Here is a 25907-nt window from a genome sequence, read left to right as displayed (position 1 = left end):
AACGTTAAACTCGCCCAGTTGTTTGTTAATAGTTTACTGGCTATTCTGTCGGAGTACAGCCCAGTCAGACTGAAAGTGAAATAAAAGGACTGACACATAAGATCAGAGTCGGACAGCAAGAGAGAACACACCAACAGACAATATCTCACAAATCTTCACTCTGTGCTGGATACATTTTCATCATGGATGGTGAGTTATATTCATGTGTTTAGTTCTGCATTAGAGAGGAGACACTTCTGTGAGTGTAAGTTTAAACATTTAGACGCAAGAATCATTTTAATCTTTTAAGACAATGATAATGTGAATCCTATTGTGCTTCCTGAAGCCCCACATGAAGTGGCAGTTAGTTCTTTAGAGTAGGAAGAGTTTAGATGAGTTCAACACTTGATGAGAATATTTTAGCAAGGGGACTCTTGTCGTACAGTGTAATGTTACCTGGCAGATTAACTGACCACTCAAAGGAGGGCGTGGTCTTACAGAAATACATCATGTCCCTTCCTTTTTTTTTCCAATATCAAATCCACACTGGAAGAACATTCAGTAACAGGGTAGAAGGACACCCTTAATAACAGGAATCAGTCAAAGCTGTCAAATTTCTTGCACAATTGCTAACTCAAAAACTTACGAAACCAATTCCTACTTCCTATTCCTATTGCAATTACTACACAGTTCTCACTGTGAGAGTGCTCTCTAACTGTAACACAAATCTCAAACAGGACATTGTGGTTGACATTTGCTGACATTTATTTTTCTCTTCTAGCACCAGACGAACTGAGGATTGTTCTACTGGGTAAAGTTGGAACTGGGAAGAGCAGCCTTGCTAACACCATATTTGGAAAGAATGCGTTCAAAGTGAATCACTTTGACTCTCAAGCAGGTATTTGTCAAGCAGAGTCTGAATCCATCAATGGTAGAAGCCTCACTCTGGTCGACGCTCCTGGTTTCTTTGAAGCAGGAAGGTCTGAGCAGGAAGTGAAATGCGAGATACGAAGGTGTATCACAGAGTGCACACCTGGGCCTCATGCTTTTCTCATCGTGCTTAAAGTGGAAAAATTCACGGCGCAAGAGAAAGGGGTCGTTACGAAAATACATGAATTGCTTTCTGCAGAGGCTTTCAAATATTCTGCGATTGTTTTCACACACGGCGACCAGTTATCTGAAGGAATGACTATAGAGGCATTCATCAGAAACAGTAAGCCTCTGAAAGATCTGGTGGATCAGTGTGGTGGTCGCTGCTACGTTGTTGATAATAAATACTGGAAAAACGCCCAGCAAGATGAATACAGGAACAACCAGTACCAGGTGGAACAGCTGCTCAGGTCAATAGAGGAGATGGTGAAGGAAAAGAAAGGAGGCTGCTACACCACTGAGATGCTGGATGAATGGGAGGGACAGCAGGAAAAGAGCATTAAACAATCACTGGTCTATTTCAAAAGTCTATTTAAGCGTTTGAGAACATGTACAACAAAACAATATTTTGTACGTCTTAGCATAGCAGTGATCATGGCTGGACTGCTTAGGCTATTACACAAATCGTGAAACACACACATTCCTGCAGCAAGTAAAAACAAATGAAGGCATCTGCAGTAAGTTCCACAGTGATCCATCCTGTAATTATCTGTCACTGTTTCCTTTAGCCTTGCAGACCTTTTACCATGAACTGTGTGGCATCAGGTTGATGATAAATAAAATGTGTTCATAACCAGATAACCAAATACTATTTTATTACAAACTCATCCTCTCAGTTTCTTTGAGAGCGAGCACATCTTTAGAGTTGGCCCCAGAATGCAGAGGTATTTTATGACATGTAACATTGTATTCAGCATTTGTTGATTTTAAAACCACAGCAGGAAAATTGTTGCTTTGGACGTTTATGCAGCCACAAGAAGACATTAAAATCCTTTACTGTCTGATGTTACTCAAGGAACATGATCTAATGTACTTGTTGATTGCTTGATAATTTAATTTAGCCTAATATTATTATTATTATTATTGGCTGTAGACTTTGTTTTTGCTGTGTGTGCTGTGATTTCTTTCATGCTTAAAACTGAACACACCTTTGGATTGATTTCATTTTGTGAAACTGCTTTGTTGTACGATCAAGCTGAGGAGTTGGAAGATTTTCTCTTTTATGTATAAATAAAGTAACAATGTTAGAATTAAGTCTCTTAAAAAATATCTTAAATTGTAATGTGAATGTGAAATTCTTAAAATAGAGCCAATAAAACTTGATCATAAAGTGACTGCTAACAAACCAATTTGATCTATGGGCTCTACTAGAAGCATGACATTCCATGATTTGTATTTATTTGAATAATGACGAAGACATCAAATGGATATGGATGGATATATATGGAATTATCTAGTAAAAAAAAACTGTTAACCTGCTCTTATTTAATCACTCATTTGTTGAGCAAGTTGTGCTTTGTGTCAGTCAGTGCATTTACATATAGAGCTTAATCGAGCTATGCTCAAAATTCAACTTTCTCACTACAGTCCTTGTCCCAGTTTACATGCAGTGCAAGAAAATTGAATAACTGTACACTAGGTGACGATACCTGTCTTTTCAGTGGGATAAGAGCACATTAATACGGCATGTTTTCCGGGTGACCTATCATGTCATAAAATAAACAATAAGTTTATAAGTTGAAGATATCCTTCAAACGGTTCTTCTAGCAGCTCCATTTAGCTTCTTCTTCTTCTGTGACTGGCTTTCTTGGACGTTTTTGTTCCGGGGTCACACACCAGCGCAGTGGTTGTGGAGCATGCGCACACACATTATCCGATTGGAAAACTGCAATTACCATATACATGCCGGAGAAAATTGAATTCCAATCGCATTATCTGTCTCATTCGGATAATGATCCGATTTTAATCGGAGTAACGTGTTTACATGCACTTAAATTCTCCTGTTACAGTCAGATTAAGGCAATAATTATTTTTTTTCACATGTCTTACTACATGACTGTGTTTCTCTTTAGAGTCGGCTCATAGATGGATTTCCTGACATTTCTTTTAGAATTCACTGGTATAATTCAGAATTCATTCACTGGTCCATCAATGATGACAAGCAAAACAGGCCACCACAAGGACATTAGCGCCCCCATGTGTCATTGATGGGATGAGGTTCTGATGCTGGAATGCAGTGTTCTTTCATGCACCTCTTCTGGCTTGTCCCCATGTGCAGCAAACTGCAGAGATGTTCTTTTTGGAGAGCAGTATCAGTGTCTCCATGAACACCATGGTTGATCAGTGTTCTCCTGATGGTGGACTCATGAACATTGACATAACATTAGCCTTTAGTTGCTGGTACCCATGGTTCCTTTGTGACCTCTCAGACTATTCAATCCAATCTGTCTTACTGTAGATTTAATTTTTTTTTTGTTTTTAAACTTTTCCAGCTCACCACTTTGGCCAACTAACAGATATGTAACATTGGTATTGATTTTCATGAATAAACAAATACACAAGTACAATCTTTATTTTTCATTTGTATATCTGGATTCTCTGTCTACTTTAAAGACAATTTGTTGGTTGCTGTTTCTCTTCTTGTGGGTCTTGTGGGCACAATTGTGCTTGATGGTTTGGGGTTTTAATGACGCCCAACTTGTTTTTCGGACGGTGGTGGGAATTAAATAATTAGGGCTCATATACAAGGACTGTGTGTTAACACAATAACAACACGTTAATGCACATTCTTTTTAATGTTGCTATTTTATTTAATCCATGATAACCTGCATGTTATGATCTGATCCTTGGCCTGGCGAGTAGTTTAGGAAACCAGGGGGAGAAGCAGCAGAGCAAGCCTGAAAATTTCTCTGACAAGATTAGAAAAAAAAAACTTAATGCACAGGATCTAGCATAACTTGATGTTATGGGAACTGGTCTGTTAATTGTTTTGTTGTAAAATCAGAAATGTTGGAAATTTGATGAAAGGGATGGATTGTGTATTGCTTTTCCAGGGAGTACCTCTTCCTGTATACTCACTGGGAACAAATAAAGCTGAAATATGCTGTGAATGGGGAATAGAAGAGTCAGGTACACAGTCCAGAACCAGAAGGGCCTGCTTTGAATCCCACAGAGAACAAGAGTTAATGCATAGTTTTACTGATTCTCCAGAAAAAGAAAATGGGGAGAGAAGAAAAAGCCATCTAACAAAGAAGGATAGAGTGGAGGTTTGACACACAGACTTGTGGAACCAGAGGACAAGGGATTTTGATCATTCTAGCTACACAGCTAAACAGAGGAAAGCTCAATGTGTGGACATACCTTTAGTCCAAGAACAGATGAGAGGAGCACAGACAAGAAGTTGTGGACAGAGTGCATTGGTCGTTTCATGGCCCTCCCCAGCATCAAGCCAATCAGAGGTCTGATGGGTAGTTGCCGGCACATGGATCCTGAATCTCCACTTCATAGCTGGACATGTGTAGAAAGTGGAAGGATGGAGGTCAGAGCCCCTCACTTCCTGCTCCAGACGACACTTGAAGGAGCAGGACAAGACAACCTCAGTCTGTCTTTCATTAATCACATTCATTATTTGAACACAAAAACAAACCTCGCTTGCACTTCTGTATGTTCTAGTAGTAACAGAAGAAGATCCAATAGCTCTTCACACCCCCTGGTGCCTGTCGTAATGCTCACCTCTTTCTTGAGATGCTCTGCAGTGGTGTTCATAGAGAAAGTGAAAGAAAGCAAACATCCAAGTAAATCAGTTTTGTTATTAATTTATATCATGACCAGTTTAGGTCCTGCTTTGCTTGGAGTTCTTGGAATAGACTGGAATGATGCAATAGACTGAACAGGGCCATCATAATATTTCATGAACACCATTACAATGGAAAACACACTCCTATAACACACAAGCAAGGACTTGTGTTTACACTTAAATGAGAGCCTGAATTGAAACACCAACTGACTTACTGCACACAAAACATGAATGTTGTTATTTTACACATGCACTTTTTGTAGGTGGAGACCTAGATGTCTTTTTGTCATCTCAAATTTACCACCTGCATCAGATATTGAGAAATCTCATCATCTGAAAGCACAAGCATTCAGAAAAATGAGTCATCTTTACAATGAAGATTTTGGCTTCTGCTGGTAAAAGGTTTCTTCTTGGTAAAAGGGAGTTTTTCCTCTTACCGCCTTCACCTTCACGTTTTCTCTGGGGGTTTCAGATCAGCTTCTGTAAAGGATCTTGAGACAGTTTGTATTGTTATTGACACTATAATATGATGTGGAAAATAATATACTTTCAAAGAAACAAGAGAGACAATGGGGAAATACAGAGGATCACTGGACAGAGGCGACATAGATGTTGACAGTGAAGTTGTCCTTAAATCAATCAATTTAATCAGTTTATAAAACCTGTTCTTATATGTTGTCAACTAATTTCCAAGAATTCTCTGTTAGCTATGTGCATGTGAGCCGTTTTCTGACTCTCCCCCTTTCTGCTATAGCACAAGCTGCTTACTGTCAAATGCCTTAGTTAACTTACCTCAACATAGTAGCCACAAACTAGTATTTGGATATAAATTGTAGGGATGATAGTTGACTGGTTCTGTGTTATATTGTTGGTTGTAAGGCTTAACAGATAATTAGTAATAATTGTAATATAAAACATCTGTGGGGAGCTGTGTGTTCAAGTTTACATTAGTTTGAAGTGTTGTATTATTTTTAATTACATTTACTTGGAAAACTGCATAGACCGTTAAAGTTGGATTTAATTAAGTCTACAACTGCAAAGAAAATACACAGGCTGAATGCTCTGTTTCCCCCGTGACTCAACTGAAGGTGTAGTAAATCCAGACAATCACCAGGTGGCGTGTTTTCTAAACAAATGTATCCATGTGAATGGTCAAGCCCCTGAAAAACTCCCTCTGCTCACATTTTGACTACTGCACTGAGCATGTGGCTTCAAAATAACAGGTCGTACTGGAATGAATACCAAGCTGTCAGTTCCTCACAGCTGACTGCATTTCTTACAGTACAGTTCAGATACTCTACTCTCTTACGCCATAGATCATTGGACCATGTAAAAACACACCCTTCATTGTTTCATGTCAGTTGTTTTGATTTTTTTTTTTTTTTTACAGCACTTCATCAGTAATGCGTCACTTCAGCATCATGCAAGGGATGCTTTGTTGTACTGCAAATACCAACATGACACTTGTTTTCTAAGCTTTCCAAGCTAAACACTAAAGCAGGCAGTCGGAAGGAAAATACAGAACCAAGATGACTACAGGTTTAATGTAGTCTTTTTTAACCTGTTTTTCAACAGTTAACTTAAGAACACAACACCTACTGATAATACAGTGTGTATAGAAATGGATCAGTGACATGTAATCAGCTAAAAAAAAACTAAAATAGAGCAGCTGTGTTCTTGTGTTCAGTGTGTTCTTCTGTGTTTAGTTTGGTTGCTGTAAGTTTCTGTTTCTTCAACATTGAACACAGGCACTTATTCATAAGTGGGTGTGATAGTATACGTGCACACAATGCGACTCTTGAAAGTGTGTTGAGAGCAGGCAGTAATCTGATCACACAAGGTCATGGCATTACATTTCCTCTGGGTCATTTAAGTAAGTGTCTGACTAAAATGACAGTCACAGACTGGACGTGAGTCATATGATCAGCACATGAAAAGGTAGAGCTTTTTTCTTGCATGCCAACGATGGCACTTGGCTAATCACAGCGTTTTTTAGTTTGGTTTTGTTACGGAAGCAGAAGCCAAAAACAGACAAAAGGTTGAGCAAACAAATATCTGAGAGTCAAGTGTTACCACAGTGTGGTCTACAATGACCTGGTGAAGAGTGGGTGAGGAAGCCTGTCCTTTATTCTCCACAGGCACAATTGGCTGGAATGAGCTGCAGGTGTTTGAGACCCAGAAGAAGCCAGAAGTAGGTCAGGCCCTGTTCAAGATTGACAGGGGACTGGACAACTGCACAACCCAACAGGTTTGCACATTGTTGTTCATCCACTAAGTGATATGAAGGTTTGTGCAAATACAAGAAAACCTCCAATATGAACACATACATCAATCAACCCATTTTTTATTTGTATAGTGCTTTGCAACAACCAAAAGGTGCCCAAAGTGCTTTCCATCAAAGATCAATGGATATAAACATAAAAACAATACACAAGAACACAACTGGAAAGTGCTACAGTGTTGCAGGGTATTAAAAGCCTTTCAGAAGTACATAAAAGATAATAATAACACAACACAACAGGACAGGACTGCCCTAGTCACAATTAAACGCCAGTTTGTTCCACAATCTGGGAGCAGCGACGGCAAAAGAACGATCCCAAACTGACCAAGTATCTGTGAGTTGATCCCCTCAACCCATAGGTCCCAAAGACCCCCACAACACAAAAGCTCCTTACAGATGCTTCCCAAATGTGTTAAACAAGTGATCCAGAGCACTGAACATAACAGCCACAGAATAAATGAACTCTTGAAATGAAATGATAAATGCATTATATGAAGACAGAAGCAATAAAGCAGGTAGACTTTCAACAACTTACTTAAGAACACAACACCTACTGATAACACAGTGTGTATAGAAATGGATCAGTGACATGTAAATCAGCTAAAAAAAAAACTAAAATAGAGCAGCTGTGTTCTTGTGTTCAGTGTGTTCTCCTGTATTTAGTTTGGTTGCTTTAAGTTTCTGTTTCCTCAACACTGAACACGTGCATACAGAAGGGTATGTTATTGTGTACTTTCACACAGTGGGACTCCTGACAGCATGCTGAGAGCAGGCAGTAACCTGTTCAACCTGATCATATAAACTCATGGCACTACTTGTCCTCTAAGTGGCTGGACACAGAGTTCAGCTGAGTTGTTTAGTTTGGTTTGCTCATTTGTGTTCATCCACTATACGTGATATGAATGTTTGTGCAAGTACAAGAAAACCTCCGTTATGAACACATCAATCAGTCAGTCAAATTTTATGAGCGTCGAGTGCAATTAAAAGACTGAATGCAGTCTGTCCCTCCCATCCAGCATGACACATACAGTAGCCGTAGCCTGTTTGGAATTAAACCAGTTTTTTTTTTTGTTTTATTTTTTTTTTTGTTTGGAATCAGTTGGATCACATAAAAAAATGTGCTTTATTATTTTTGTACTTCTCATTTCCTGTTTCCTTTACACATACTGTTCATACTGTACTTTCTCATCTTGAGAGTGAATCAGCTCTAGCCTCACCAAAAACCAAACCCTATCCTGTTACGGAAAATTCACCACCCATGTAAACAGTTCTCTGAGGTGCAGTCTGACGAAATCTGCTACCAGCGGGTCTATTGTTCACAGAGAATGACTGACTCTATTTTCTTTGTTTTTTGGGGGGGGGGTTTTGCCCTCCTTCCACCTTTTATTACAGGAACCAGAGGACAAGGACCCTAAGCATCCTGAGATTTGCCCCCTCCACGATTCCCACCTCACCTCCTCTACTGTCATCAGTCCACACATTCCTCCCCCTTTTCACCCCATGCCCTTTGACCCCTTTCATTAGTAATTAAACCAATGTTTAAACAAATTCATTAATTCAACTCACTCAGCATATTTCTTCTCTTTTCTTTGGATTGTTTGCAACACATATACAGCTGTTTCTATTGTTTTTACCCTCTCCATTCCCTGCTTCCATTCATGCGAACTCTTCTCTTAGGTGCAGTCAGATCATAGTTTATTAAGAGTTTGATTTGAATGCATCTTATTGTGGCGTTCAATTGCAGCACTCCAGTTGGATCCACTCGTTTGTCACTGTGCTGTTTTTTGATCCTAAACTACAGCTAAATGTTGTTATCTAAATGATGAGGAATGTTTTCAATATTCTACTTCTACTATCCTTTTCTTATCAGATCAAGACTTTAAAGTTTTCCTATGACACACAGCGTCTCTTGACGTGATGTGTTTTTGTGCATTCCTCTAAAAGAACACGGTGTACTCTGCAGAACAGGTTGGATGTCATGCGAAAGTGTTTTCAACACGATGCCAGTGTGCCAACAATGTCCACACAAAAATGTAGCGGTAAACCCAGAGCAACTGCGGTTCATCGTCAAATATTTTGGAAATGTTGTGACATTCAGCTTCAGTTTGATTTTTGTAAAGATCAAATAATAATCAATGAAAGATGTTAACAAGAATAAGAACAGTAATAGGAATAAAATTTTATTTTTAATTTTCCATAGCACTTTTCAAATAAACATTGTCAAAGTTGAAGTAAATACACAAAACACACAAAAATGCCATTAATATAAATCCTAACAAAATGTGTAGGTGGACTACTGATTCCTTGAAATAATGACACAGTTTTGAGAGAGTTATGAGTTTTGTTTAAACACTCTTTGCTCAATCACTGCAAGTTGCTGCATCATCAACAAAGCAGACAAAGCCAAAGAACTGGAAACACCAGACTGACTGAAAGAGGTTAGTCAAACAGAGCTAGTGGGACAGGGAGGAGGAAAACGTGAGCAACCCCAGCGCCAGCGAGGAGTGAGGAGGAGTGAGGAGTATTTAACCCAGTGCACACTGCCTCCGCTCTACATGCTGCCTCTGTGAGGAGTGGGATCAGGACGCTCAGCATGTCAACACACACAGGTACGAATGAATTCAACAAAACTCCACTGACTTTGTTAACAGACTGTGAATCGACTGATTGTGAGACGTGAATGCGCTGCCTGGTTTATTGATTTATTGTTTTGCTAGCTTGAGTGAGGTTGACATGCGGTACTTATGTTCCCGGTGCAAGAAGAAAGACGTGCTGTGACAATCAGTTTAAGAAAACTTGAACATTAAAAACACTTGAAACAGTAAAATGATTTCACAAGTCCTGAAGAACAGCAAGTTGTCAAACTTTGAATCGAGCAATTGCAAACTAAACATAGAATAATATAATAATTTAAGACTAATAACTGCTGCTGCAATATGATTGACTTTTTGCTGCTCTCATTATTTAATGGTTTCCAATTAAAAGTCCTTGTTTGCATGTATTTGTTCCTAAACTTTTGCACCTGCAAAGTATTGTTAGTGATGTTAGAAGCAGGAAAAATGGACGAGTGGAAGGACCTGAGAGACTGACTGAAAGCACCAAACTGTGGTGGCCAGAACACTGGGTCAGAGCATCTCCAAAACTGCAGCTCTTGTGGGATGAGCACCCCATTGTCATCCAATGTAATACACTGAGCTGACATGTTGTAGAGTCACTTATTAATAGTCTGTGTTGCCATGAAATGTATGTTGTGTGCAGCAGTTGATGATTCAGATTGTGAATTCAAAACAAACCACAAAACACAATCTTGTCAGTCAGGGCTGAAAAAATGTAAGTTGTTCAGCAGGGTGAGCAGGACGCCAAAAGCTTTCAGTATCTGAACAATGCCATGCATTCCTTGTGGCAGGAGTGTCGCATTACACCTCTTTTCTTGCACATGAACTTCAAGTGTAAACAAACACAAGTAACACAAAACAATCCTGGTGCTCCCCAGACAGAAATGTGGCCTCTGTGCCCTTTGAGGATCAGTTCCGGTGCTGCATCTGTCTGGACATGTACATCGACCCCGTCTCCATCCCATGCGGGCACAACTTCTGCCTGGACTGCATCGAAGGCTACTGGGACACGAAGGACAAGCCAGAGTGTCCGCTGTGCAAAGAGGAGTTTCGAACCCGTCCGGAGCTGAGGGTCAACCGAGGATTTTCTGACATCATCGAATTCTTTAAAAAGTCTGTATAATAATAAATCCATGTATCCTTCAGAACCGAGGATTTCAGATTTATTTTTAACTGAATTATTCCATATCAAAAGGTCTATGTCGCCCACGCCAATGCAAGAGGAGGATGTTGTGGAAATCCCCGAAAACTGGAACCAACTTTCCAAAGCTGAAGAAGTCCCCTGTGGCGTCTGCCACGGGTACAAGGCGACATCGGTTAAGTCGTGCCTAGTGTGCCAAGTGTCCTACTGTGAAATCCACCTCACGCCTCACCTGAGGGATCCAGCACTGCAGAGGCACCGGCTCACGGATCCGGCCATCTTCACCACCAGTCACCTGTGCAGGAACCACAACAAGCCCCTGACCCTGTTCTGCAAGCATGATCACACGCCGGTGTGCGTCAAGTGCACAGAGAGGGACCATAAACAGCACAAGATCGTCCCCATTGAGAAGGAGAGCAGGAGGATCAAGGTGAAGACATGCTTCATTTATTCACCGGATTGTTTTGTCTTCTTAAAGTGAAAACTAATCCTTGTGTCTACCTTCGAACTAAATTCTTTGCAGACAAATATGAGGGAGACAAATCTCGACATTCAGAAGATGATCCAGGCCAGACTGAGGAAAATAACGGAGATCAAAAACTCAGTGAATCTAAGCAAAGTAAGTTTTTTTGAATTGATTCACAGATCCATGCTCAGACAAAAGCAGACATTAATGCATTTATTTACATTTATTTTAATCAACAGAAATTCACAGAGAAAGAGATCCAGAACAGTTCTGAGATGTGTGCCATGCTGATAGCTGCCACTGAGAAACAGCATGCCGAGCTCGTCAAAGAGATGGAGGAGAAGCAGCAGCAAGCTGAAAGGAGAGCCGAGGAGCTGCTGGACGAGCTGGAGCAGGAAATCAACAAGCTGCACATAAGAAGCAGCGAGCTGCAGCACCTGGAGCTCACTCAGAGCCCTCTGCACCTCCTACAGGTTAGAAATCGGTATTACGTTTGAATATTTCTGTTGTTTATCGAGATTTTACAAAACTTATAACTTTCCTGCCTCTTTTCTGCCTCAGAGTTTCCCTTCCCTGAGCAGGCTCCCATCCACCAGAGCGTGGTCTGACGTTGCAGTGCACTCAGATAACTGCACGGGGACGGTCAGGAAAGCCATGTCAAAGCTGCTGGATGCCTGCCAGGAACTAGCGAAAAAAGTGTCAACGGAAGGTATGCGACCATTAATCAAACAACTAAAGATTTAATGGATTGTCAGAAAAATGAACACATGAATATAACGTTTTAATTTCCTTTTTGTAGAAGCAGACAAGCTCAATCAGTATGCAGGTATGTTCACAAATCTGTTGCTTTTCATTTACTTGAACTTTGATCACAATTTCTTTTTTTATTGCCCAGCTCACAATTTTTCACTTTCTCTGCAGTTGATGTCACTCTGGATCCTGATACCGCCTCAGGTTGGCTGTTCCTGTCTCCAGATGGAAAAAAGGTATTAGATAAGGCCAACTATTCACAGCAATAGTGATGTTGGTGTTTCTATGTAATGTGAAGATGAAGGCAATGGTAACCGTGTCTGGTTGACTTGACAGGTGAGCCTCACCTGCCAGAAGAAGAAGGCTCCACTCCCTGACATCCCTCAGCGGTTCGACTCCTGCGTCTGTGTCCTGGGGAAACAAAGCTTCACATCTGGACGACACTACTGGGTAGTTCAGGTAGGCAGTCAGTACGTTTTAAAGGCTCTTTAACTATGAGGAGAACCAATAATAAATGCCAATAATTACATGCCAGACTGGTTACACACAGTAATATACTTAGCATGTTGCTGCTGCAACCTGACTTCGGATAAGCCGATGATAAATGAGTAAATACACAAGTAAACCTAAATAAACAGGCAATGTAGTAGTTGCTGACAACATAAAGGCCTTAGAAACATCTCAGTCATCCAAGTAAAGGTACATCTAAAAATAGGACTTCAAATAAAAAAATAAACTCCCCACTAGTGAGGGGATTCAAATTAACACTGCATTTAAGAAGAAAATGGGCCTAGTGTTGAACCCTGAGGAACTTCACAATTGAATGGAGCAGAGGAAGTATAGGAAGAGACCTCACCAACTACATGAAAATTGCTCAGTTACGAAAAATCTTGATGTTGGCACCTTTTCTCTTTAACAAATATCAAACTCAGACTAGACCAACAAAGATATGAATTGCAGAAACACTAAGAAATAAATAATAAACAGGATGCCGGTAGAAGTTCCACAAATCAGGCGAGTATCTTGTTGTTAGTTATCCTAGTGGTGCAGGTTTTAGGTGGCCACCACTCACAGGTGAGCCTAATACAAAGCTAATCTCCGCACTAGACATTTAGAAGTGAAGAAGCCTCTTGTCATAGAATGTCTTGAAGGGAACTCAAACAAGTCCAGTTGCCCTCGTTTTAGCTTTGTTATAAGGCACGTGAATGCTTGCTGTGGAACTATTTAAAAAAGTATGCATTTTTATAGCAGTTATTGTCATTTTTGGGTCATTTTTAGGCATCTCATGAAATTCTGTATTCCTTGTTGTGTTTCAGGTTGGAGATAAAACAGACTGGGATCTTGGTGTCGCTAGGGAGTCCATCAACAGAAAAGGTGCCATCACGGTGCGGCCTGACAGCGGCTACTGGGCAATCTGTCGGCGTAAAGGTGGCAGTCTGAGTGCCTGCACCGGCCCCTCTGTCACCATCAGCCTGCAGGAAACCCCTCAGAAAGTCGGCATATTCCTGGACTATGAGGAACGCTCAGTGTCCTTCTACAATGCAGAGGCAAAGACTCACATTTACACCCACAGTGATTGCACATTCAGTGAGCCTCTGCACCCATACTTTAACCCCTGTCTTCAAGACAATGGCAAAAATGTCTCCCCGCTGATAATCTGCCCTGCTGAAAGAAAGGTCAGGGAAGACCCGAACATAATTGAGTCGGCCATGTAAAGCGTCGTAGGAAAAAAAACGACTTGTAGCGAAAACTTTTAACCATTTTTGGTGTAATCAAACTCATTGCACAGTAATTGCATCAACATACTAACCTCATGATTCTTTTCAGTTTTACTCCATGAAACCATTTACTACCTCTGAGAGGGGAGTCAGACTTTCTGCAACATAAACTTTGTTTTGATGTGTATAACTTGAGATATAAATTTTGAAATTGAAAACAAAAACTGTTTTCGAAACTTGAAACTGTGATGTTGTGTTTTCCATTTAAAGTCAACATATTTGTCATTTCCATGTGTGTGGCCTGTATGTTTTACATAAGTATGAGCATTGTGTTCTTTCAAATGATTATCACATATTTACACAGATGTTGTGCATCACTTGTAATAGTTGAGATGTGCCTATTTCAGAGGAGTATTTAGCGACTTCAGCTACAGTACGTCCTGATAAATCCTTTAAACCAGAGGTGCCAAACATATGGCCCGCAAGCCAAAACTGGGCCGCCACAGGATCTAATCTGGCACGCGCTGTGAATTTGCAAAGTGCAAAATGTGGGAATTATATAGAAGACTAATGGTATTTGGGAAGGTTCATTCATGTGTTCAACATGATTCCTGAAAACACCATAGTGTTGTGTCAGTCTGTTTGATTAGCCACTTAGTCATGTTTAAGTTAACCTACTGTTCCACCCAGTGTTGGGGAAGTTACTCAAAAAAAGTAATTAGTTACTTTTTACTAGTCACTTCTGTAATTTGTAATAAGATTACTAGTTACTGAATTTGAAAAGTTAACTTCACTACTCATTACTTAACTTTCCCATCTCTTAATTTACCGAGTAGATACATGGACAAACATCGTAGCCCTATCATCACTTAATGTTTTGTATAAATGTGCAATGATATGAAAGCACAAAGAATTATGCAATTAAACAACACGACAAAGGACGCTATGATGAGGTCAATCAATAGCAAACCACAAGTTTCGGAAGAACACTTGTTCAGATAACGGGAAAATGTTTTCCTGTCAGACATTGGCTTGCGAGGGTATTTTATCTAGTATTTTTTTATTTTTAAAACTGGGCGATTCAATAGTCGACAGAGGAAGCATGTCCTCTACAATGAACCCAGCAACCAGCCTGTTAATGTCGTTGTGTGTTACCTGCTTCTGCGCTCTAACACTTGAAAAAAGCTTTGCCTGTTTAGGGCCGGCTGCTCATCGACTCCTTCAGATGACCGGCGAGCAGGATCTTTCGTCACAAGTTTTGTATTGCCATGCTGGGCTGACAAATGCTTGGACAGGTTGCTCATTGACTTCGCAGCAGTTAAAAGAAACTTCTGGGCATAGAGTGCATTTCACTCGAATAATTTTTTCCTTTCGAGCCACAAACTGAAAGTAATGACAATATCACCACTGGCTGAAATCCCCAGTCTCGTCTCCAGCAACGTCACTCCACTCAAATCGATTTCATATGGCAACGTGCTCAGGCAAGTAGCACGCACACAAGCAGCACACACACATAGCTACACCACTTAAACAGTTCAGAACTCTACACAAAGGCAAACACGGCTTGGATAACGCAGGAAAGTGCGTTCCTATAGTCTAATAAAGTAGTATAGTTACTGTTATTTTTAGTGTAATGCGTTACTTTACTTCGTTACCCAAAAAAGTAATATTGTTACAGTCATCCGTTTCTGAACACTGGTTCCACCTAGGAAGGAGAGAGGAGGAGAGAGAAAAAAAAGTTAGTGTGATGTAGTTACGTGCCTCTAGAGATAGCTTTGTGATAATGAGTAGGGGATTACAGTGGTTGTACATGGGAGGCTGAGCTCTTATGGGAAGCGTAGCTGTATATGAAGCTAACCAGCTCTCCCTCATATATTCTGATTGCTGATATATACACATCCCAAATTTAATACTCTAGTAGACCCGTCGTCTGTTCACCTTCCATGTAAAGTGCAATTACTTGAAATAGTTTTGAGGCGGTTTACCCACCCTCTTGTAAAATCAGAGTTTCACAAAAGTGCCTAATTTGTCCACTGTTTTAGTGAGAGTATCAGAAAGATCACAAAATCCAGAGCTAGATGGCAGCCAGTAATATTATTGCACTTTATGTATATATATATATGTAAAAGAAATTGTTCCTAAAATGTTTTGTAAAAATTCACTCATTACATATAAATATTTGCAGAATGTACTTGCACTTATTTGCACTAAAACAAAGGCAAATATTTGATTTGGCATTATTTATAGATATTATACTATAATGTTACTGGTCCAGCCCAGATATGACATTGGACTGTATGTGGCCCCTGAATTACAATTAGTTTGACACCCCTGCTTCAAACATTCAGTCCTGCTTCAGTTTTCAGACTGTGGCAGAGCACTATACTTTCTAGCAACAAATATTTTCACATGGACTCAAGATTTACAGAGCAATTTGACTTTGTTTCTGTGACATGTCAACAAATCCTTGTGCAAAATGCTTAACACACACCCTCTCATTACAAAAAGTTTTGATTAATTCTAGTCAAACATATGATTTGCCCTTAAAACCTGATAAACATGTTTTAATATGTTTTAGGAAAGATAAAACTCTTCCAACAAAACATGTATTTCTTAGTATATCAGCTATGAATTTAGAATAACTTTCTGGATGCTGCAAACTATGATGACTCTAATTTGTATTTCTGTTGATTTAGCCTGTGTTTGACTTTTGATAAAGACAAAAGGTTTGAACTTGATAATCATCACAAAACATTGCATAACCCTGATCTTTTGCAATAATGTTATCAATGACCTATCATCAATTCCCGAAGGGGGTGGGACATTGGGGAAATTATCAAGATAGAAGGCCCAATGTATGACTTTCTGGCTCTCTGCCTGTTGGCTGCCAAGTATTACCTTTGCAAGTTTCATAGCGTCCGGTGAAAGGTTGAACGGCAACGGCACTGTGTGATTTTCCCTGCCAACTGACTGATTTTCCAATATTGAGCTTATACCCAGAGAATGTAGCAAAGGTTGATGTGTAAAGTAAACGCACCCAAGAGATGAAGCGCCCTCCAAAACCAAATTTTGCAAGGGCAAAAAAAAAAAAAAAAAAAAAAATTACATAGTTCCACTCCACACGGTTGAAAGCTTTTTCAGCGTCGAAAGAGATGACACCCTCTAGAGTAGCTGTTGAGGTTGGAGAAAATTATATCAAGGAGTCGTCGCACATTTGTAAATGAGTGATGAATTTTGAAAAATCCAGTTCAGTCATCTGACATGACCGTGGGTAAGACAGCTTCAAGTCTGCGTGCTAAAACCCTGGCAAGTGTTTTGACATGCACATTGAGGAGTGAAACTAGGTGATATGATTAACATGTATTTGGATCACTTCCTTTTTTACTTCCTTTTTTACGTACGTTATGACAGCCTGTTTGAGAGTAGGTGGTAGTGTGCCCGTAAAGATTCATTGTACACATCCAACAATAGAGGAGCAAGTTGTACGGAATTTTTTTGGAAAAAATTCTCCAGAGAAGCTGTCAGGCCCTGGGGACTTTCCACTGCTGACCTGTGTAATGGCTTTGATTATTTCAGCTATAGTAATTGGAGCATCTAGGCTGCCTTTATCTTCACTTGGTAGATTTTGAATGTTTTGATTTGAAAAGAAATCCAACATTTTGTCATTGTCGTTAGTAGTAGTAGAAGAACTTCAACGTGTCATTGATCCCAGACAACAGTTCTTATTTGACCAGAGGCATTCTCTATCTGGAGGCTAGCCGATCCTTAAGCTGGTGTGCAAGGAGAAGCCCTGCTTTCTCTCCATGCTTGTATAAGACGCCTTGTGATTTCAGTAGTTTCTCAGCCTGTTTTATTGACAAACCGATTAAGACTACATCGCAACGCACGATTATAGGTCTAGGCCAGGGGTATTCAATTAAAACTCAAAGTTCCTCCCAGCAAAGGTCTGAACCTAATGTCATTTGAAATAGGGTACCCTGATGTAAATAAAATCAACAATGAACGTACATTTCTATATCATTTATTGTCAAATTTCAAGTGTTTTCAAAGTAATAGCCTGTACTTTTAACTTACTTTTAACTTATAGAACTACAATTGATTTGATTGGCTTGGCCATTGATGACGCTCCTGATGTATTAACAAGATTAGCGGCGCATGCACGAATGATTTATCTTTCTACAAACCATTTAAAGGCTGAAGGATCTGTCAAAGCGCGCCGGTTTTGAATTACCGTAACTCAGTTGTTTGCACTATGGATGTTCAGGTTTTAAAGGGTTAATATTAGAATTTTAACGGGTCCGGGAAGAACTGTCAATGGGTCCTTGTCCGGACCGGGGTCGGTCATTTGGTGATGCCTGGTCTAGGCTTAGCTGTCAAGGTTCTGTGCGCTCTGTCCAGCTCAGGCGGGTCAGTAAATGCACCATCCTGGAACAGATCGACAAGAAACTTTGATCCCTCTGGTAGACAAATGATGCGTAAATTATTTCAGCAAGATCCGTTCAGCTTCAAGTTTTTTTCACAAATTGTATCCAGTGAAAGACTTACAGACGGGAGTGAAGCTCGAGACATGATAACCGTTGGGTTTTTCGCCAGTTCAGCTTTTAGCACAGTGATGGAAAACGCACATCCATCTTGATTAGTTGCCATTGGTGTCCCATCACCGCTATCAGCTAGCTTAGCAGGCTCAAGGGTAATCTTCCCTTTTTGTCTGGACACTTTGTGTCTGCCTAAGTTCTAGTTCTCGGTTTATTCTCTGAAATTAGCATTAGGAAAAAGGTTTTGATTGTTGCTGGATTTAAATGCAGGAATGTTTGAAAGAGCTCTCTCCATGCATCTGCCCCTAGTCAACTGTAGCAGTGGCCGTAATTGTGAAAACAAACAGTACTCAACCTAAATTAATCTGAACAATTAAGTGAGGTGAGTATTTGATAATTAACATACCCTAGCTATGGTGGTCTCAGGTGGACACCATCCACAGATGTTTCTAATAAAAACTAAACTCCCCACCAGTCCTCACCAAGGAACCTTTTGGATGAGTGGTGAAATTTCTTCAAGAAAAATCAGGTACAAGCCCATTCAAACTTCCCCACTAGCCTGGACTGTTGTCAGTGTAGTTGGTGAAGTCTCTTGTTGTTCTTTCTCTCTTTACTTGAGTTCCTCAAGGTTTACTACTAGGGCGAGTCTTCTTCTCTATGTACCATGTTAATCTGAATTACCTGATTGATGGGGTGTTAATCTGGATAGTTCATTACCTTTCTTATCAAAATGCTGTGTTCGATTTTTTTTTTCTTTTGTTTGGGGTCTAGGCTCTGTGCCAAAATACAAAAGGGGGGTTTTGTGATTTGAGACAAATAAATAAGTTTCCAGTTTGTCATGACCTGGCTCGTAAGCCATAACACTGGGACTTAGGAAGTATTAGATAGGCTATCCTTTTAAAGGTTTTATGAAATAAAATATGTTCCTTCCTATGTTTGAGTTCACAATGTTAGCTCCACCATTTGTGTGATGTCCGAGGCAAAAGAGAGGATGAGAAGGAGGGCAAACAGGTACAGCAGGGGGCCGTGGAGCCATGAGAACAGAAGGGCGGCAACGCTCGTGATGTGATTAAACGTCTGCTCGAACACAGGGGTCCCCTGGAACAGAAAGAGAGTTAAATAGAGAGGGATAGAGAGAGGAGAGAGAGAAGAACACAGACAAAGCTGATGACAACTCAGAAACAGGGCTCTTGGGATGTGTTAACTTTACTGAGGCAAGCTGGTTTCTCTTTGTTGCTGTAGACGGAATGCCCAAATTCAGAGGTGGGTGACAATCTGGTGACACTTTATACGCTTATGTTTTTTGTGAAAGTGCTGCTACTTTTTATAAAACCTTTATATGATACATCATATAAGTGTGCATTTAGGTTTTAACTGTCTATAAAAGAATTCTGCGTGAATTTGATGTGTTTTTGTTGCGGGTGTTTGTGTAAAGGAATGCTAGAGCAGAGAGAGGGAAGTGAATTGGAAAGGTTCTTGGGGTATAAGAGAAGCAGTGTTTACTCACAGATGGCTTCTCAGTGGTGGGGATGTGATAGTCCACGGTCCCCCCTCCTGAGTCCAGCTGGCAATGCTCTTTCTGTCCAAACCATTACCTCACTTATTTTATTCTGTCACATAATCAGTTTTCTCTTAATATTCACACTTTTTCCTCAGCCGTGACTTATGAGAACCACTCACTTATGTGAAATACACAACTATATCTTGAGCTTGAATCACAAAGTACTTGTTTCATCCGGTCAAGCCTTCTTTGACTGAAATTTTATTCCCACAATAAGCCTCATTAATACTTTAAACTGCAGTCACTGTTTTGTTTTGTTTTTTCATATGTGGAGAATGTGCTTATATGTGTCATGTGATCTAATGATTCACAGGACTAAAATCTCAACCAAGCTTCTGAGCAAGTTTGGATTTATTCCCATTTGGCTGACGGTCATTCTCGCTGTCGTGTGAGGAACCTCCACCTACATTGTCTATATAAGGACTTCCTTTCTGCTGCAATGGGAAGTTGCCATCTTGGTACCAACTAAGAGTCGGCTCCAGAGAGAATCCAGCTTCACACAGTGTTGGCTAAGGAACATTACTTGAAACATTTTATTTTCCATGAAATTAGAGAAACCCTTAATGTTTTCTTTCCAGGAGAAATTATGAACATGTTGCTAAAGTGAGGTGCAGTCAAAGAAGATTTTTTATTTTTTTTAAATTGAAAAGCTTCGGTGCCCGTTTTGGATTAAAAAAATAATAAAAAGCCCAGAAACACTGAAGGTTTCTCCTCATTTGGAGCCATGTTCGGTTCATGTCTTCCCCCTACACCCTACCACGTCCCACGCTCGGTCTTTTTCTTTGGAGTGCTCCTTCTTGTCCACTTGGGGCCCTCAGAGGGCCAGAATGACACAGAACCAATTGTGTTGGAGGGAAAGTGTCTGGTGGTGTGCGACTCCACACCATCTGCAGAACCATCGGGTAACGCTCTGGGCATGTCCGTGAGGTCAGGAACTGGTCGGGTGGCATTTTCAGCGATCCGTAACACCAACCATGAACCATCAGAGATGAGCAACCGTACCATGACCATCTACTTTGACCAGGTTGGTGTCAGTACATTTATTTATTTATTTATTTTAAGAGAAATCTAAGAGATATTTATTTCCAAAAAGCACAAATGTAGCACAAATCTGGTAGTTTCATATTCCCATAAACTAATACTTCCTCATTCTCTCACTTCTCATCACAGTCTGGCAAGAATCAATAGGCATTTGTTTTTCAAGGGCATGAACTGTCTCACCGCTTCTGTAGACAGTCTGGATGTTTTTGCAATTTAGCATTGACCCCTTCATTCCAAAGTTCTAGGAATATCTGAAGTAGATTTTCCATAATTTTGAAATCTGGAATATTTCTATTCATTTACACTAGCACTGAAAGTTATTTTTAATCTCTACATGCTTCCCCTGCGGGACGTCATCAGGAGACATGACATCAGTTTCCATAGTTATGCTGATGATACACAGCTGTATATCGCCGTGTCTCCTGATGACACAGGGCCTATTGATGCCCTTTTAAACTGTATTTTAGATATCCAGTCATGGATGGCAGCAAACTTCCTGTGGCTATACCAGATTTTAGTCATTGGTCCTGAACACCAGAGAGAGAAACTTTTACCAAAACTACAGGATTTTAACCTTTCGCAATCTGTAAAGAACCTGGGCATGAATTTTGACTCTGAGCTTAGTTTTATGACTTCCTGCAGCTATACCAGGTTTTAGTCATTGGTCCTGAACACCAGAGAGAGAAACTTTTACCAAAACTACAGGATTTTAACCTTTCGCAATCTGTAAAGAACCTGGGCATGAATTTCGATTCTGAGCTTAGTTTTATGACTTCCTGCAGCTATACCAGATTTTAGTCATTGGCCCTGAACACCAGAGAGAGAAACTTTTACCAAAACTACAGGATTTTAACCTTTCACAATCTGTAAAGAACCTGGGCATGAATTTTGATTCTGAGCTTTGTTTTATTCCTCATATAAAAAACATAACAAAGATAGGTTTTTACCATCTTAAGAATATTGCCAGAGTCCACCTGTTTCTCTCTCAGGCAAACACAGAGGTGATGATGCATGCTTTTATTTCCTGTCACCTGGATTAAGATAAAATATGCCTTTATTCATCCCACATTGGGGAAATTGTCATTGTTAACAGCAACAGAGAGATTCAGCATCACAGACAGTGCACATGGTGCACATATGGGTGGGTATAAAAAATAAGAATATAACAAATATAAGAAATATACATTACAAATGAACAAGACAGTGTTCAAGTAAGAAAATATGGACAATGAGTATGCTATATATATATATATTCACACATGGGGGGGGGGCTTTGTGTTACACAGATGCATAATTGTGTGGAAAGGTCCTCTTCTTTAAATGCTAACATCACCATCGACCCTTAATGGATACATTTCAAATCGCATAGGATTCATTCCCTGGGCCCCCAAAATGTCTGTACCAAAACAAAAATCAAACCAATAGACAGAAATTGCTCTTTACAGAGAGAGCTGTGTCTCTTCTGCTGTCACAAACTATGATTTATTTCCACTGAAATCACACTGCTGCCAGCATAATGTTGATATGAGTAATTTCCAGTATCTGAGTCAGACACCGTAAGCTGTCACAGGCTGTGCTGTGCATGTCAAGTTTTAATTTATGTGTATAAACGTCTTACACAGTACAAACCCTGAGGACTTTTTTGCCCAGCTGATGGTTTTGAGCTTGGTTGATCTTTTCTCCCTTAATCTCCCTTTCTTCTTAGATCTTAGTGAACGTCGGCAGCCATTTTGACCCAGCGAGGAGCATCTTTGTGGCACCCAGAAAAGGAGTCTACAGCTTCAGCTTTCATGTTGTGAAAGTTTACAACCGTCAGACAATACAAGTAAGACTTTAGTTTGCTTTCTGGATGACAGATGAGAGCACTGATACTTTTCTAAAGTTGTAACCTGTTAGCTTAGATGGCTAACATGGTGAAACATGTAGCTTGGCGGAGGTTAAGTTTGTCATAACTTATAAATCTTCCTAGAAAAGAACTGCAGATGTTATAATTAGATGGTCTCAGGAAAGCAGAGCTTATTTTTCATGATTAAAAAGTCATGTTGACAAAATGAGATTAAGAGATACTAGTTCCCATGGTGACCATTCTGTCAAGTGAACAGTACATTTTTTGTACATGTTTTTTCAGCCTTGTCAACTCTGCCAAAATAATGTGCAAAACATAATTTTTCATGGACATAATTGGTAATTAACAAGGAAAAAATATATAACAAGTCTGTAGAAGGACATCATTTAAAGACAAAATTCAAATACAGAACGAGATTTCCGAAACCATTTCCTTCTCCCATTTCCTAACTTCCTGTTTCTCCGAAAGCACCATGGGAGCTGCAGTCCCAAACCTTAAAGCATGATTATGAAATAAAAGTAAACAAACACTTCTGGTCTTTGTGCTGAGCTAAGCTAACCAGTTATGGTTGACAGTATAGACAAATGATAAGCCATATATAAAGACAAATATGGTTTACAGTAGTGGATATTTATGTGTAATTTGAATGACTTATGGTTAATTTTAGGTAGAGCTAGGCTAGTTGTTTCTCCACGTTTGTAAGATTTATACTAGCTCTAGTAGCAACACCAACACAGATGTGATTCATGTGCTTTAAACAAATAAAGTTTCTCTGATCTGTTTTGTCTTTCTCAGGTGAGTTTAGTCCTCAACGGCTGGCCTGTGATCTCAGCCTTCGCAGGTGACCAGGACGTGACCAGAGAAGCTGCCACCAATGCCGGGCTAGTGATGATGGAGAGAGGGGACAAGGCTTACCTCAAACTGGAAAGGGGGAACCTGATGGGTGGGTGGAAGTACTCCACCTTCTCTGGGTTTCTGGTGTTCCCCTTGTAGATGGGATAATGAGAGATGGTGTTCTTGTGGTTGCCGTCAGGGTAAAACATAGAGGTTGTTTTGTTCCTTTAAAGCCTTTGGCATAAAGGAGGATGAATTTATGGATAAACTGCTTTGATGAATGGGTGTATTGCACCAAATAATGCAATAATGTAACTCTGTGAAGGTTCCCAGTCATCCAGGTCATGGTATATCCCAAAACAAAGCTTAAACAGGGGCAACTAGACTTTTACCTTCTTAAGTTCTGTTTTTCTTAACTTTGGAGTCAGAAGAAACTACTTGGAAGGGTGGTGCAATGTCTTCAAGAAACCCAACAGGTCCAGTTGACTTTGTTTTAGCATTACTGTTCTTTGGGATAAATCTGAATGTAAATTCCATTTCCATTGCACTTTTACGACTTATTGTCTTTTGTCCAACACGTAGACTGTGATGTGTTGTCATTGCTTGCGTTCAACCAGATGTTGGTTTTCATTCGTCCAAGCTTTAATGCATGACAGATAAATGTTTTTAGCAATAAAGAACATTACTGCGTCTATAGTCTGCATCTGTCTCTCACTATTACATTTTCAACTGTCTGATGAGGAACTGCTTACAACACATCCTTGGCTAAATGCTGACACTACTGTGGCCTCCAAACCACCTCTATCACACCTACATATGCTTCATAAATCATTCTGCACAGACAGACGGTTGTTCTGAAAATAGCGGCCATCCCTGCTGTTTACCCCACAAGGTGTACTTAGTGTAACGGGTGTCTGAAGATTTTGAGTTACTCAGTTTTTCTCATAGTCTGTCGCTATAGTGATTCCTGAAAGCACATTTCACTCTTGAAACGTGCGGCTTTATTTTAGAAACAAAAAGCTGCAAAACTCGTGTGCTGACGTACAGCGATCTCGAGTCTCACGGCGGTGGATCCGGTGGCAGATGGAGGATTGGCAGTGGAGAGAGGGAACCAAAGCCAGAAACCTGCTGAGTTCACACTGGACCGTCACAACGGATTAGCTTCAACATCTAGATGCACAGCAGAGGCCTTTGTTAGCACTTTAGAGAGTCGTGTCTGGAGTGCAAAGCAAAGTGAAAAACCAATAGTAGACAAATTCTGCGTGACATCTTCAAAGTTGAAAACTACCACAGAAAATCTCCTCAGCAGCAACTGGCCATAACATTATGACCTTCTGACTGTCTAATAAACTGAGGCATAGACTCTGGTATCTGGCACCAAGATGTTGGCAGCAGATCTGTAAAATTTAGAAGACAACACCTTGAAGTCATTGTAATGTTCCTGACCCACCGTTCAGTCATCAAGAAATACAGTTTTGATGAAAACTAGTTTGTGGTTTGTGAATGCTGCTGTGCTAGCGCCATGTGTCTTTCTGGTAATTCGTTTCTCTGCCATCTACATGATTTAAAGTATAAAATTATACCAGACCAAGCCATCTTCTTCCATTGCTCCATGGTCCAGTTCTGATGTTCTGATGATCATGTGCCCATTATTGGTGCCCTGACAGTGGCCCTGACATAGGTGTTGGTATGAACCTGATTGGTCTGCAGCTACACAGCCTCACAGATAAACAAATGCCGATGTGGCGTGTGTTCTAACATCTTTCTATCAGAACCGCCATCAACATTTTCAGCATCCTGAGATACAATAGCTCACCTGTTGTGTCCTTCAGCGCATCAGTGAGTGTTAACTGCCCATGACCTTGTTTTCTGATGTCTTCTGTTCACCACTTTCTCTTCCTCTACCACTTCAGATAGATACTGAATACTGCAGACCAGGAACACCCCACAATAGCTGCAGTTATGGAAATTCTCTGACCCAGCCATCTGGCCATCATAGTATGAAACTTGCCAAAGTCAAATCCTTCCTCCCATCCATTTGTCCTGTTTCTAAGATCAAGTTTAAGAAACCAAATATTCACTTGCTGTCTGATATATCTCACCCACCAACATGAAAACCAGAATATCAGTGTTACTCACGTCACATAATTGAACTTTAAAATGTCTTTTTTTTTTTTTTTTGAGAGAGAGAGAAAGTTTCTTGGTAAACTGAAATTGGAGTATTACACAGAAACCTTGGCCAGAACATTAAACCAGGAGTGCCACCTACAGACACACTGGGTTGTTCATCAACAGACAACCCAGAGGAAGTTACTAACCACATCAGTGACAGATGATAGAACAGAAGCATCAAAAGGCTCTAAAATCTAAAATCAAAAAAATCTAAAAATGGATCTAAGTGATTTCCTTATTTG

The 25907-nt window shown here is 40.1% G+C and overlaps 3 protein-coding genes across 3 annotated transcripts; all 3 read left to right on the top strand.

Annotated features, from left to right (window-relative positions):
* Positions 1–104: 104 nt before the first annotated feature.
* Positions 105–2448, top strand: LOC125019062 (GTPase IMAP family member 9-like). Its single transcript, XM_047603599.1, has 2 exons — positions 105–189; positions 761–2448. Exons 1-2 carry the CDS (start codon positions 183–185, stop codon positions 1537–1539), a joined length of 786 nt encoding a protein of 261 aa, XP_047459555.1. The 5' UTR covers positions 105–182; the 3' UTR covers positions 1540–2448.
* Positions 2449–9434: 6986 nt separating this feature from the next.
* On the top strand, positions 9435–13961 carry LOC125014292 (E3 ubiquitin-protein ligase TRIM39-like). The gene is made up of 10 exons (XM_047595259.1): positions 9435–9595; positions 10480–10714; positions 10797–11172; positions 11266–11361; positions 11448–11681; positions 11770–11917; positions 12008–12034; positions 12130–12194; positions 12295–12417; positions 13275–13961. Exons 1-10 carry the CDS (start codon positions 9580–9582, stop codon positions 13671–13673), a joined length of 1719 nt encoding a protein of 572 aa, XP_047451215.1. The 5' UTR covers positions 9435–9579; the 3' UTR covers positions 13674–13961.
* Positions 13962–19316: 5355 nt separating this feature from the next.
* Positions 19317–24185, top strand: si:dkeyp-74b6.2 (cerebellin-1). The gene is made up of 4 exons (XM_047595288.1): positions 19317–19474; positions 20086–20796; positions 22519–22638; positions 23455–24185. The coding sequence occupies exons 2-4, from the start codon at positions 20497–20499 to the stop codon at positions 23650–23652; spliced, it is 618 nt and encodes a 205-aa protein (XP_047451244.1). The 5' UTR covers positions 19317–19474; positions 20086–20496; the 3' UTR covers positions 23653–24185.
* Positions 24186–25907: the final 1722 nt, after the last annotated feature.

Source organism: Mugil cephalus, chromosome 1, assembly GCF_022458985.1.
Source record: "Mugil cephalus isolate CIBA_MC_2020 chromosome 1, CIBA_Mcephalus_1.1, whole genome shotgun sequence".
Classification (NCBI taxonomy): Eukaryota; Metazoa; Chordata; class Actinopteri; order Mugiliformes; family Mugilidae; genus Mugil; species Mugil cephalus.
The sequence above is the reverse complement of the archived record's forward strand: the minus strand, read 5'-3'. Positions and strand labels throughout refer to the sequence as shown.